General features: G+C 39.1%; 1 protein-coding gene across 4 annotated transcripts in view; it reads right to left on the bottom strand.

Annotated features, from left to right (window-relative positions):
• The window catches only part of LOC109039037 (G protein coupled receptor bride of sevenless), a 37693-nt gene extending 23046 nt beyond the window's left edge, over window positions 1-14647 (bottom strand). The window contains exons 1-2 of one of the 4 annotated variants that reach the window (XR_002009669.2): window positions 14292-14647; window positions 1382-1527 (exon numbers count right to left, since the gene is read on the bottom strand). Coding sequence is in view for 1 of the 4 variants with exons in the window: in XM_072303979.1 (XP_072160080.1) it covers window positions 1382-1527; window positions 7711-7718 (154 nt within the window). In the remaining 3 variants the exon portion in view is untranslated. Of the gene's footprint in view, window positions 1-1381; window positions 1528-7710; window positions 7966-12117; window positions 12871-14291 lie in introns of those variants that run through there. The other 3 variants (XR_002009668.2, XR_011900482.1, XM_072303979.1) reach the window with 3 other exon arrangements.
• Window positions 14648-15210: the final 563 nt, after the last annotated feature.

Genomic DNA, 15210 nt, shown 5'->3' with positions numbered 1-15210 from the left:
TTAGAATCAGAGGCGGATTGAGCAATTTGGCAACATCGGATTTCCTCCATTTAAACCTATATTAAATAATCAATTCTTGCCAGAGCACCTGGCCCCGTCAAGAATCGATACATTTTCATAGGTTTAAATGGGGAAAGCAATATTGCCAATTTGCTGGATCCACCAATGGTTAGAATGTTTGGAAGAATGTCTTGGATGTTTGAAGAATGACACTCATGTTTGGTGGTGGACCTTCGGATGTGCGTGATTCTCAAAGCTGCATGTATCATATTTCTTATTATCTTTGCAACTCGACATCATTAAGTTTCAATTATGGATAGAACTGAAACTATTGGTAATATCGTTCTGTACTGAACGAATCCTTTGCATCAAGATGCATTATACCTAAGTGGCCGCACAGTATCACCTGGTCATAACGAAATCTCCTTAACTGGACCATCTCTCTCGGAAAACATCTAGGGGCCTATTTGCAGTGTGAAATTTTCAGATATTTTATAGATCTGGTCGTGAATAAAAATCTCTGAGAAATTCAAAGAAAATGCTCACTGCTTTCTCTGAATTTTTTTTTTATCGACAGAAATTTAAGAACGTCTGAATGCTTATACAACATTCTCTCGAAGTAGAAGCACGGCGGCGCAGCAGTGCTCTTTTCGATTTTTTTTATTTATTTATTTTTTTTTTTCAATCCTCGTATTCGTTCTTGCTAATCATTGTTTTCACAAGAATAACTGACCCGTTACCCAAGTAGCATTTCTCAACGATTTTATCGAAGATACAATTGCCAGGATCATCAACATCAGCGAGCGATTATGCTCGATCTTATCGCAATAAAAAATCGCGCTTTTATTGCCCGAAAATTTATCGCGATATATTCGAAATAAAAATCGCGATCAATTGCGATTTAATTTTCGATTTTATCGAGGGAATGATGATTTGAGAGAATTGATCACGATTTGATCTAACCAAAAATTGCGATCTGTAGCGATTTAATCGCCATATATCGTAATTTTTAATGCGATAGTATCTCGATATATTGCCACTGATATAATCGCGATAACCACACGGAAAAAGAAAAAAATTGCTGATTCAACAATTCAATTGCTAAAAACAGTGAGTGCAATGTTTCAACGCAGATTTTACAACAAAAAATGCTACTTTAACCACCCCCGTGGTTAAATTAGTTTACAATGTGGTTAAAGTAGCATTTTTTTGTTGTAAAATCTGCGTTGAAACATTGCACTCACTGTTTTTAGCAATTGAATCGTTGAATCAGCAATTTTTTTTCCGTGCAACTGATAAAATCGCTATTTATCGCGATCACTGCTACTTGGGATAATGAGGTGGAATCCAGCTAGAGGCTGAATACCCCGTGTTGGCTTACCTGTGACGGTGTAGGTACCAGGAATGTGGTGGAAAGGCGGGGCGATTGCGCAGTCATCCTCACTCCCGGATGTTGCGGCACACGCCAGCGCGAGGGCGAGGAGGGCTCCCCACGGCGCCTTCACTCCGGCGGTCATGCCGCCCGCACTGCAACAGATACGTCACGCGTTAGCGCCACTCTCGCTTTCTCGCCTCCGCGCACCGTGACGTGACACAAAGGGATGCGTAATATCATCGTTATTCTGACGTAAGGCCCTAACTCATATATGATGAGCCCTATTCTCCGTTTAACTACGTGCTTTCTGCGGCTCGATTGGAAATGAAGGTGCGCTATTACGTCACAAGAGCAACGATACGTCACGCCGGCCGGCTTCAGAGCGTGCACGAGGTAAGTGAAACTTGGAGGACTCTCTTCGAGAGGTGAAGTGAATGTATGTTTACGAAACGGCGTGGATTACTGCCGTGCTAAGGAGGAACGCCGTATGAGCATTCGAGTGTTGCCAAATTTCCTTTAATAAAATGCTTATTTTTGAGGAAATTTATGGATATCTTTCCCTGAAATTTTCAGGCACTTCGGATAAAATTGCGAATTAAATTATTTGAAAAATTGGAAGAAAAATATTCATAAGCTTACTGGATAGTCGTGATTTATCTAAGGCAATGTGGCAATGCCTGAAGGTTCATACGGCGTTCTTCCTTAGCTCGGCAGAAGGGGTTCGGTGTTTGACCCGAGTTTCACCAACTCGAAGGACTCCTAGCATACGTTAGACTACCTATATGAGAGGACGGACAGTAATAGTTTCTTATCTCAAAATGTAATTTAATTATATTTAGTCTTTCTGATTCTACTACCGGGCTGAAAGTTCCGGCTCAGATTGTTCGCGGGGATTCCATTTCCAAACACTCCGAATAACCGCACCTCCAACACCTCGTAATTATTCGAATGTTGCCTACCCTTCCTCCCCCCCCCCCAAAAAAAAAAAAAAAAAAAAAATACTGATATTTGAAGAGAGTTATGAATATTGAAGAAGTAGAGGAGTAAGAAAACTATTGAAATACTGGGGAGTTAAAGCTTTTTTCAGGGGGTTAAAAACTTTATTAGTTTGTAAGGTTTGTAAACTTTATTAGTTTGTTTTTTGATTCTCTAAGTGATTTTTATGATGAAGTTTACAAAGTAAATTTTGGGGGGTTTTCACTGAAAAGTATGCTTGAACACAATGTTCATGTCATTTTTGTACACTAATGTAAAAAAACTAAATATAATATATATTTTTCCTTGACAATTTAAGGGCACCCACGGTTGAATTACGGATAAAATTCTCTGAATAGATTAGAAGAGTAGCACTCCAAGCCTATACGCTTCATAGCGCAAGGCAGCTATTTCTACTGGCTATACTTTTGCCTTAATAAGGAAAGTAGCAAACCGGAAGTTGCCAAATATCTCCGACAAAACATTTATTTTCAAGACCTTTCATCGTCTAGAGTAACCTTGGAGCCTTCAATTCTTCGGAATGCAACATGGATGCCAATAGAGCACGAATAATTGCTTCAAGGCATTACTACCGACTGAATTGATTGCGCACGATGCATCCGACTGAGGTGTAGGTGCATTGAACTCCGATTGGTTTGATGTACTGCCGTGCGAAGAAAACGACTGAGAAAAAAACGTCATATGAGGAATCGAATGTTGCCAAATTCCTCTCAGAAAATATTTCTTTTTGTAGAAAGTCATAATATTTGTCCTTTAAATTTTCAGGTGTCTCAGATGAAAGTGCGAACCAAATTCTCTGAAAAATCGAAGGAGAAATACTTGCAAATTTTCCCGAAAATGTGTTTTCTGTGAGAGGAAATTTGGAAACGTTTTGAGGTTTATACGTCGTTCCTCCTCGCCACGTCAGGCTTTCTCTAGTGCGGATTCCCCGCACTAAATCTCATTCAAAAAGCCAATGGCGTTTGCGATATATCGATTGATCCGCCATTTAAACCTATAAAAAAGGATCGACAGACACGGTGTTCGCAACGAACACCCCTAATAATCGATTCTTTACCATAGTTTCAAATACGGAAATATCGATAATCGATCTTCACTTCTCGCCATTGCAAAAGACTCTGCGTCGGATCCGACACTGCCGTGCTAAGGAAGAACGCCGTATGAGCCTTCAGGAGTTGCCAAATTTCCTTTGATAAAACACTAATTTCCTGGTAAACTTATGAATATTTTCCTTCCAATTTTTCAGATGACTTTATTCTCAATTTTACCTGAAGTTCCTGAAACTTTCAAGGAAAAATATGCATAACCTTCCGCAAAAATAACCATTTTATCGAAGGAAATTTGGCAACTCTCGAGTGTTCATACGGCGTTCTTCCTTAGCAGGGCAGAAAAGTGGTCACTCGCGTCAAGAAAAACCATGAGCCCGCTTTTAGGGGTTGATCGGCAGGCATCACCGCCGGGGGTCAGTCGCCGTGCGTGGGAACCGGCGTTGGGGAGGGGGGAGGGGGGCTTTTCGGCAACCCTTGAATAATTGACCTGACGGGAGGGGCGTGAGGGGGCGGAGGAGGGGCTCGGGCAGAGAACAGGTGAGTCATGGAGGGTGGCGCGCGACTGACGGCACACTCGCAACCTTTCGTTTTCCGGGCCACCCCCCGCCGCCCGCAGCCCCTGGATCGCCCGCAACCCTCGCAACAACCCGCGACGTCCCCTCTAGCGCTCATGCCTCATTGTGCTTCGATAGTCGCTGATTTTTCGTCGATAGCTTGGCCAAGTGCATCCTCGCTACGGTTTTGCATTGCGGATCCACTGTTCTGCCGTGTGTTTTGTCCTCGGTGGACAAAAATAAAAAATTCACAACTCGACATCTGAATATCGTTTTCGGAGTTTGTCATCTCAAGGATGTTTCTGAGTCACGATGATGGTTCATTTTCAAATTTTTCGCTCAGAACTACTTTAAGGTCGGGCAGAAAGTGGGCGGAAAGTGGGTCGAGAATCACTGGTCCATAAGAAAAAGACGTCAACTTCATATGAAGATTTCTCGCTTGAAACGCAAAAAGCTGTGGGTGGTTGACGTTTTCTTAACGCTCATATTATATTGGATATCGACGGTGAAATTCCCAAACCACGTATCTCGTTTGCGGTGTTTAAAAATCTACGCTCACATTTTATTTTTTTGAAATAGACCAAATCAATATCATTCCTTGAAATTTTCACAGAATTTTCTTCGCACGAAGAGGAAAAATCACAGAAATTCTCAAGACTGGGCATTACGTAGTTTTTCATTTAAAAAATAAAGTATGACAGGAAGTCTGCGACGCCGCAAACCGAGATACGTGGTTTGGTAGTTTCACCGTCGATATATGAGCAGTGAAGTATTAGCAGTGTGAGCAGTGTGTATTAGGGAAGTTGGCTTCACTCCTACCAAAGAGATCTTGCGACTTTTTGCGGCTACCGGAGATATTTGAAGTTAAAGTTTGGGTGTTTCACGTTGGTTGCTTTTACATTGTTAACACAGGGCTAATTCTAGGTTGCCAACTTAGAATGAACTTTTCTCGAAAAATACGCAAAAAATCCTGTGAGATATAACATTTTCTTACACGTCGAGTGTTTTATTTTGATGGTGCCAAAGGGTTTTTCTATATCGGTGCTACTATTTTCATTATTGAAAGTAAAGTGTCTTTTACCGATTTTTGTCCGCATCGTCCATAAGGATGACGCACTGTGCGACGGTTGCGATTCCAGCAAGTTGGCAATGCGGTTTTTTCTCCATTTGAATTCATTAAAAAAAATCGATATTAGGTTAGGCACGCTGATAAAAATTGGCAATACGAGCTGCGTTTCAAAATACCATAGGAGTTCTTATTGCCGACTAAAGAAGGCTATTGAAAATCATATAGCTGGCTGTAGAATGCGGAGAAAATCATACGGCCGGGCTATACGAAGCTTTAAAAAGTATACAGTCGAGCTATAGTTCTTATCGCCGGGCCTTACACTTTATCGTCATTGGCTATAAAAGGCTATAAGAAATTGTGTAGAAAATCGTGTGCTTTGGAAATCATTAAGTTTGATACGGAACTACCTTAATATTTACAAGACACACATTATATTTTCCTTTAAAACATATTTTTTTTTCATCAATTAAAATGAGATGGCCCATACAGAGTGTGCAAACATTTCAAAATCATGAGTTGAAAAACGCTGACTCCGCGAGATTAAATATTAGAGCCTAACACAAAGCGGAGCGGTGACGCATTGGCGCCTGCAAACCTAACAGGGATACTTCACGCATTGCGCGGCGACGCACTGGCGCCTACAAACCTGAGGGGGATACTTCAAGCATTGCGCAATGCGTGAAGTATCATAGAGTAGAGTAGTAGTATAGAATCGATTGTTTAACATACATTCAAATGGAGAAAAATAGAGTTGCCAACTTACGAGAATCGCCACTAGTTACCGATGAGAGCAATAAGTGACAAAAAGAACCACATTCTGCAACTGGAAAATACAATTTCTGGCTTATCTGTAAAAACACTTATGTGTTTATAGGGAACCTAATGGGTACGTTCGTTTATTCTAAACGAATCTAGAAATTGTAGTTCTAAATTGCAAAATGCGCAGTCTCTGCAGTGCTCGAAATTTTCTGGCGACTGCTAATTGCTTGGAACCAGGGTTGCCCCAGAATTTAGAAAATGAAATTCCCTGCCATTTCCCTGATGTCCCTGATAAATTTTGGTGAAATACCCTGATACTTGAAGATACGCCGGGTGGTTAAAAAGACATAATTACTAACAATTTTCAGGAAAAATTTGTTATTTGAAACATCAAACCCATTCTAAAAATCAACTAAAGGTAACTTAATAATTTTTCTCTGAAATTTTCGTCAATTACCGGAACATTTCCGGGTTTTCCTAGACTTCTTAAAAATCCCTGACATTTCCCGATTGTCTCGAGATTCCCTGACTAATGCAATCCTGTTGGAACGTATCTCAAATTGACGGCGAGACAAGTAAGCAAAAACAAAATTTGCAAATATTTCAACTTATATCAACTAAGAAAAGTTTACCACTTTTGGGGCCCAGGCAGTCCCATATGACGTGCAATGACTATGAACCAATCAGAAATAGATCTCGCGGTGTCTATACTCTTCCTAGTCTGTCCTGTCCAAAAAGAGCATAGTGTGTGGTGAGCATAGGCATTTATCGTGTGTCGTTTTTACTTTACGCGTTTACAGGAACAACATCTTGGCAAAGAGTATATCAAAACTTAAAATTTTAAAGGCGCGAAAATAAGAATGAGTATGGTATCAGCTCAGTAGACGCCACGTAATCAGACCAAGGTTGAAGTCGATTTTCTCTGAAAATCTAGTTTTTATCAACAACGTTCTCTTCCTTAAGAGGAACTATTACAGACTTCATGAGTTTCTAAGTACTACGTGAAAATTTACGCCAGGAATATTTTCCAATTGGACCGCGTTAAAAAGAAAGGAACCAAGCCACATCAGCTATTGCCAAATTTAACAGGGAGATTTCATTTTGTTCGAGAGAACGTCCGCGCAGATTCCTTTGGAAATTTTAAGGAATTTGCTTTGTGTTATGGAGAAAATTCACTAAAATTCGCACAAAAATTCGCACAAACATTTTCATGTAAAAAATTAAATTGCCCGATTAAATTTGGCAATAGCTGATGTGGCTTGGTTCCTTTCTGTTAAACTCGGTCCAATTGTTGACCCCTCTGACCACCATTTAAAATAAACAGACCCTAGCCCCTCAAAACTTATGTTGAACTTAGCATTTTATTACACTGTTTAATTACTCCAACACTGCGTTAATTGGTAAGTTGCGTGAGTCATAAAGTCGTGATACGATTCGTCGTTTCCGAAGGAAAGGAACTCGATCCATTCCACGGTTGCCAAATTAATTCTGACAAAGTCAATTCCATAAAAGAAAATAACGTCGCAATTGCTGTCCAAAATTTCATCGATTTTTGAGTATACCTAAAGAAAAATCGGCGAGATTTTCATTTAAGAATACTCGATAGTTTCCTACTAAAAATAAAATTTGTGACTGAAAATTTTGCAACCTCGAAATGTTATTACGTACTATTATCTGGGAAACGGAGGACTGCTCCAACTTGAGTTGCGAAAACCCCCTCAGGAAGGAAGCTGATTAACCCTCTACTGCGTTGAATTTTTTTGCGACGCCAAAATGAAATTAAAAAGACACGTCTTTGAGCGTTTTTCAAGGCGTTTAACGTTCAGGGCGTTTTAGCAGGGTTGCCGTCTTTTCAGTTGTGGAGTCCCCAAATAAAGTGGCAGCCCTGTCAATGTATTTGCTCCCTACCTTTGCATAGAGAGTTTGTCTTGATGTAGACGTGGACTCTCAGGATAGCTGGGAAATCCCCTCCATTTTTGCCTCGACTTAAGAGCTTTTTTTGAGCTTGGGAGTTAATTTCAGAGAAAACCAGTGGCACCATCGTATTTCTTGCGAACTTTTACATAAAAATCAGTAGTCAAATCGCAAATTCCTCACACATGCACCATCTCCATTCTTTAAAACTGCCGTGATTTTCCTTCTCTGTGCGAAGAAAATTAAGCAAAAACTTCAAGGAATGATGTCAATTTGCTCTCCTGTAAAAAAATAACATTGAGACAGAGATTTTCAGACACCACAATTAAGATATGTGATTGCGGTAAACCATCACTTCTCTCATGCCGCAATCACACGCTGAATGTGGGAGCTGAGTGTGGCTTAAATGTGGAAGTCATCGGCCCGATGCCTGAATTTTGCGCGTGACGCGCAAAATTCAGCAACGATTCTCAGCAACCATCGGACTAATGTTGGATTTTTCTGAACTATTCGAGTAGATAGATTTGATACACATCTGGATGAATATAGCTCGAATTTGCGAAATTTCAGCCGTTGGGCGATGACTGTTGACTTCCACATTCAGCTGCTGAATTCAGCGTGTGATTCCGGCAATACGAGTAGCTTTTTGGCAACATCGCGAGGTCATAGTTGGTCACGTGATGCTGGATGACAGGTTATGTCACCCTTGACGACCGGGTCTTTCTTTGGCGAACTTCATTCGTAGGGTTTCGCGCTTATGGATAACTCGAGCGGCTCAAGCATTTCAGTCTCTCCAGCCATCACTTCTTTTTAAATGCTTCCGTATCACTTTCTATTTCTATATAGTTCCCTCTCCCAAAATATCTTCCACTTTTCCTATCTTTTCCGTGAGAACGCTCTATGTCAGAGTAGAAATTTTCTCCATCGGAATCTTAAAATCTGACTTTTCAACCCGACTCGCCGAAAATCTCAGCGTGCTGGCAATTTTGCCTCCATAAACCACGAACTCCTTTCCCGAGGACGTTCATACTGCCGTGCTAAGGAAGAACGTTGTATGAACATTCGAGAGTTGCCAAATCTCCTCGAATAAAACATGTGTTTTTGAAGAAAGAAGTGCATATTTTTCCTCGAAAATTTTCAGGTTTCTTAGATTCAATTGTGAACAAAATTGTTTGAAAAATTGAATGGAAAATATTTTGAATTTTCCTAGAAAATTCTTTTCTTATTGGAGGAAATATGGCAACGCCTGAATGCTCTTACGGCGTTTTTCCTATGCACGTCAGCATATGTTTGGACGTATTTCGTCGTCTTTTTTCGTCCGGACGAGGAATCGTAACTCCATTCCAATGTTGCAAAATCGACTCAGGCAATTCAATATTTTAACAAGAATGCACCTAGACGAATTTTTTTGAAAATTTGTCTAATTTTTGCATGATATCCGAGGAAAAATCAGCGTCTTTTCCAACCAGAAATTTCGAAAATTCTCCTGATTAAAACGTTATTTGAGAGAAAAAAATTGGCAAAACTGAAACGGAACAGGTTGCTCCGTTATGAAACGACGATTTATGCCGAAGAAAACGGAACGCGCATTGATGAAATCCGTAAGGGCCATAAGAAACGCAAATTCTATGCATAAAGTTCCTTATTTTAATTTAAGTCATTTTCACACATTTCTCAGCATAACTACCTACGTCTATTTGATAGAACGAAAAAAGAATGAATTTAGTAGATGGCGATTATTTACGGATTCATCGATTGGCAGTATCTCCCATCTGTCCATTCGTTTTCTCAATCTGAATCAAACCCCAGGAAAGAATTAAGTGATCGATCATTGTTTCCTCATAATTGTTTGAGAATGGAACTTAATAAAAAGGAACCACGTGAAAATTGTTTTAAGGTAAGGTTAGGTTCGGTCAGAGTGAGTAGGCGAAGTGAGGTTATTTTAGGTCAGGCAGTTAGGAAAGGTCCAGCTATATCAAGTCAGAAAACGTTATTTTCAGCCACGAGAAAGAATGAATAAACATTAAAAAATTATCACAGCCTCCTTGCCCCTAGACTCTATGTCCAAGTGAAGAAGTGAAAAATTGAGCAAAGAGCATAAGCTCAAGATCTTGAACGCAGGTATACAGAGTCGCCGTTTTCCTGGATCATTAGGACCTAATGTCCCAATGTCTTCCGAATGTCCCAATGTCTACCGAATGTCCCAATGTCTACCGGATTCCCCAATGTCTACCGAATGTCCCAATGTCCAATGTTTGTACTCTCCATGAGGGCACTACAATAGCCGCATGTTCGATCAATCACGTAATGATTAAATCCAATACAAGATAATCCTGCAGATAATTGAAGAGTATAATTCGCCGTGCAGCCGAACCGGCCGGAGAGTAGAGGGGGTGGGCCAGGAAAGGGCAAGTGTAGATAGTAAAACAAAATCGATAGAGGTATGAGTCAACACTCAAGCGGGGGTTGAAGGGGGACGAGACTAATGCCAGTCTTGGACGGGCCCGGTCGCGTGGGGGAGGGGAAGCGCCGCCAAGTTCAACTTGATAGTGATAGTAGTTACGCGTGGGTGAACCTATTTATAGGGGATGGTGCCCGCGGCCCGGGGGTTGCTCCCGGAGAGATATGAATGAGCAGGTGAGCCGCGTTGTAATGACACGCACTGTATCACCTGTGAGTCCGTGAAATAAATTTACGGTGCTAACGAGGTTGATTCAATGAGGGATCGATCAATTGAATCAATAAATTTGAAAAGAGGCCATGTCGAACTTTCTCTCGATTATCCGCGACGATTAGCTGGGAAAATAGACTGAAAAGATTATTTCCCAAAAGAGTCCATCGAAGCACTTGTAAGAATATGGCCAGAAATGTAATTATTGGTTAAAAATGATTACATTTACATCAAAGAAGTTATTATGCCAAACATAATTTCTGGAGCAATTTTTTTTTTTTTTTTTTTTTTTTTTTTTTTTTTTACCGAAGTGGGCGCCATGAAATTGCAACGTCTTTTGATTTAAGCAACTGAAAAAATCCGCGGATAGTCAAGACCCTCCTGCAGTTTCAGTTAAGCGAAGAAAACAACTTATGAGTCTTGGCCTACGAAGTTAATAAGGTCTAGTACGGCTCATAGGTATTCAGACTTTCGTTTTTTTTTCTTTTTTCTTCAAATGTTTAAAAAAAAAAAATCAAATTTTGGCATGCAAAGAAGTCGAAAGTCCGAATATCAATGAGCCATGCGAGACATGATTAACAATGAAAGACGGGGCTCATGAGTTTTCGACTTTTCGCATTACTCAAATTTTTTCGATAGTAAATTTGACGGAAAACCGTTTTAATTAATCACCGAAAAAAAATGTATAGTAACATCTACTGTAAGTCTACTTGGTTTTTTACTCAGTGATGATATTTAGTGGAAATAGCCAGAATTATAGCAGCAATCACCAGAACTCTGGTGATATTAACCATAGAATCTGGTGTTTCTGATAATACTCGGATCACTGTGTCAGAGTATAGTGAACTCTACAATATTTTTTTCAGTAAAAATTGGAGTTGATGAGGGAGGAAATGTTAAATAGGAGATGACCACTTCGCGAAATAATACACAGTCTATACGCTTGATTTTTAAATTTTCTGGCAAAAGTATGGATTCATCAATTGCTCAGAACTAATTCCTGAAACATTTGGTTTCAGTGATTTTTAAATACAGCAATACGTAGTTTTCAGGTATGTTTAATTAATGAATTTATATAATTTAGGAATAATCAATTGATTAATCTACAGGCAAACCGTTCTTAAATGAGAAATGGAGCAACCGACAAGATTAACGAAATACATAAAATGCAATCCGTTCATAGCCTTTGCATTATTCACTCCAATAATTCTGTGCACAGAAAAACTATCCCCTAGAGTATTCAGGAACTCCTTAGAGTCGAAAACAGTAAAACCACCGGGAGTTTTCAATGGGTAGATTTATTTTTCCGATTGGTTTTCATCACTTAAGCCCCCTTAAAATAACAAATAATTCTACACATGCATATGATTTTGTCTTGGCAATCATCCCTGCACCATTCACAAAAATATTCCTTACTTAGCGTCACGGCGTTTTTCAGAAACGCCATTTGGGGGAATTAGTTACTCCCGCATATAGAACAGACAGATAGATACAGAAGATATATCCAACCATTTCGGCTATTTTCAGGGCATACCTATTTAAAACGTTTTAGTTTTAAATCTTGCCCATTTTCCATCCCTCAATAATCCTTCTTCAAACAAACACAAAAATAAATTATTAAAAGCGAAAAAATATCAAAGTTGACAATATTACTTGTGCAAAAACGGGCCCGAATAGAATAAAATGTATGCGTCAAGCTCAATAAAAATATGGATGGTTAAATGAATTACCTGCAGAATTTTTATCGAAGGGACTTGAACAAATTCTCCATTCCAGGGGCTACTTCTGTATATTATCCATCAAGAACTAACTACTGACACTTCCGCACACTTACAATATAAACACATTCACAGCTGAACATATTTCCACAACTACACGATTTCTCGTATTGCGTTTCCTAAGGAGCAATATTAAAATGTGGCGGTAACAAATTTAAAAAAATTATATGAATGAAAAATAAAAATATCAAAATTCACGATAGTAAGTCAAGGACAATAGGCGAGAGTAGAAAAAAAATATCGTTATGGCAATAGGAGCATGATATAGGAACGAAAAAATGCAGGATGTTAGGACACGGGGCAAGATTGCACACCAGCGAAACCCTTCAAAGCGAGTGCTGAAATCCAATTAACGAGCTCAACCTGAGGATACCATCCCTTGGAACGGCGACCCTTGCCGTGCAGGGAAATTATGTTGGTAACCAAGTGATGACCGGGCCCAAGACGGCACCCAGACAACAACCAACCCGCTCCAATCGTCAAGGTTGACCGAAGTCATCGACTCGCACCCCTTGATTTTTACGGGTAGGCAACCATCAAGCCATCGGCTCACGCGGGAAAACTCCGCTATTGCCTTGGCTTTGGCGGACACTGAATTTTGTCGTCTGGTTTTAAGACCTCCAATCTCTATTCCAACTTCGATAATTCGGCAGATTTTTTCTGAGAGGGTATGACGGAGGGAGGCAAGGCATCCGGAAAAAGATTGGGGTAAAAGAAAAAGTTAAATTTCCTAGCTTATGAGAGAACAATGTCAAGAAGTACATTACTTCTTTCTTCCATTTTTGAAAATATACAACGCGCTGGAACTCTTAAAGTGGACACCATTAAAAAAAAGGAATGAGCTGGATTAGGATGTTTCCAAAATGCGTCATCTTCATCCAAAAAAACGAAGGCCTAAAATAGAAAAAAGGGTTTGTCCTTCTACTAAAAAATTGTTAATTTTTTTTTAAAAAAATGATCATGTGAATACCATTGCTGTGCATATGTTTGGCATTTTCAAAGCAAAGAAGTTGTAAAATTTTGAAAACGGATGTTTAAAGTTTTAAAAAAGAGTAATCAATGAGACTACACTGAAAAAAAAAAAATATTGAGATATTAATTTGTCTTAAAGCGTCGTTTCTTGTCGAGAAACTTTGGTTTTATTTTTAGTTTTTCTTTTAAAACTTAAACCTATCTATAGCAAAACTATGCTTTTTTAACTAAAAAAACTGATGTTGAGTTAAATCCGCACGGATTTAAGTAAAAATACCAAATTTGGTCGACAAGAAACGACGCTTTAAGTCAAAATAAAATACCAAGAAAAAAATTTTTGGTAATATGTGGGTGAAATACTGTCATACCTTTTTGCTAACATGTAGAAAAGTCTTGAGAGAGGACGCAATAAGAAATTCACCTGCTCTCTTTATTATAAGTTAAAACGATTGTCAAATTTAGACAGCGCAATGGAGATTTCAGATCATGATCCCACGCTCTTCATATCAACGGTTAAAGTCGAAAAATACGGACCCTGGATTGCAAAATTTTAAGAAAATTATAAGGACATTTTCCGTAAATTTTCCTCGCTCATTCTGAAGAAATCACATAAAATAAGGAGACAATCCAATTGGTTTTCTTTGAAAAAGGCAAAACGTGATTTGAGCTGCTGAAACGTTGCAATTAAGGTAAGTTCACATTGATTACATTTGGCTATCGACCTAATCTTTCGAGGCGAATCTATCTGATCTCGGGAGGATAGGTCCACCGTTTAGATGCACCGCTACTTAATCTGTGATTGTGAGAACCAATATTTATCGTAATTTACGCATTTGATGTAAGGAACTGATTCCTAACGCGTGATGAAATGTACACTGAACAGTAAGACATCAAATTATGTGAAAAACTGCAATAACCTTCATCGAAAATCAGTATGACGGATATCATTTATTGACTCAATGAGTAAGAGTTGTTTCTTCTTGGTTTTCCATTGGTGTCAGATATATATTGCAAATTGTTGCGTGATGAGTTCATACTAGAGTAAGAAGCAGTAATAAATTTCTTCATTATTCGAAGAAAAATATTCTTTTTTCCCCCTAAAAACCGAACAATGCTGAAAAATAGAAGTGTGGAATACGTAGAATAGTACTTACTTTATTTCGCAGCAAGATGAAAAATTTCCCAGCACCTAAATTCCTTGAACCATGACTACTTGTTTCCATATCTGTCCACACGTCCCGGTACTTTTTGCTTATTGCCATCATAGGTTGTGGGTTTTTCGACATCTGTAGACGCACTCTCTCCGGAGAAATTTTTCGAAAATGTCTTTAGCTCTCTGTTGAATGCCTGCTGGTCCTTCAATTCTCTAGTCAGTGAGTTGTATTGCGCTAAGAGTTTGTCCAGTTTCTCACGCTTTTGCAGGTATGTTTGGTACTTCTCTCGGTCCATCGTAGAAGGAAATATCCCTTTTTAACAATCTCCTTTTACGTATCTTGCTTACGAATATTTGAAATAAAAAAAAAAAAAAAAAAAAAAAAAAAAAAAAAAAAACTTCTCAGACCTCTTCTCTTCTCTCGTGGAGAAATTAATATGTTTTCATTAAAAGTCGGTAATTAAATGCGCTAAAGAAAGATCTAGCTCCAAAAATACAGTACACAGAATCGACCTTCAATGGAAAAAATAGGGAAGAACTTAAAAGGGTGAAAGGGAGCCCTCAATCAGGATTGTGGTCACCAAAGTAACACTCGGGTAGGAAGTACTCGAAAAACCATGCACTTTATAAGTCGGCCGTTGAACTGAAACTGAACAGTACTGAGATGCTTCAATTTTAATTTGAAGACCAGCCAGGCAAAAGCAATAACAATGTCTAAATTTTGCTAGATCAGCTCTTTTGCGAGTTGTGAACGTGTGGTATTTTCGTATACATGCGGCGCTGAGGTTAAGTTTGATGAAGATCTACTGCGAGCAGTTTACTTCAGATTGACAGCGTGTGTGTCCTGATTCGTGGGAAACGGCTTACTTGTTTTGTTTACCTACTTTCGTTTTTCGACTTTGCAAAAAAAGATTTCGAAA

The sequence above is a fragment of the Bemisia tabaci genome, chromosome 9 (assembly GCF_918797505.1).
Source record: "Bemisia tabaci chromosome 9, PGI_BMITA_v3".
NCBI lineage: Eukaryota > Metazoa > Arthropoda > Insecta > Hemiptera > Aleyrodidae > Bemisia > Bemisia tabaci.
Note: the sequence above shows the minus strand (reverse complement) of the source record. Positions and strands in the feature narration are given on the sequence as shown.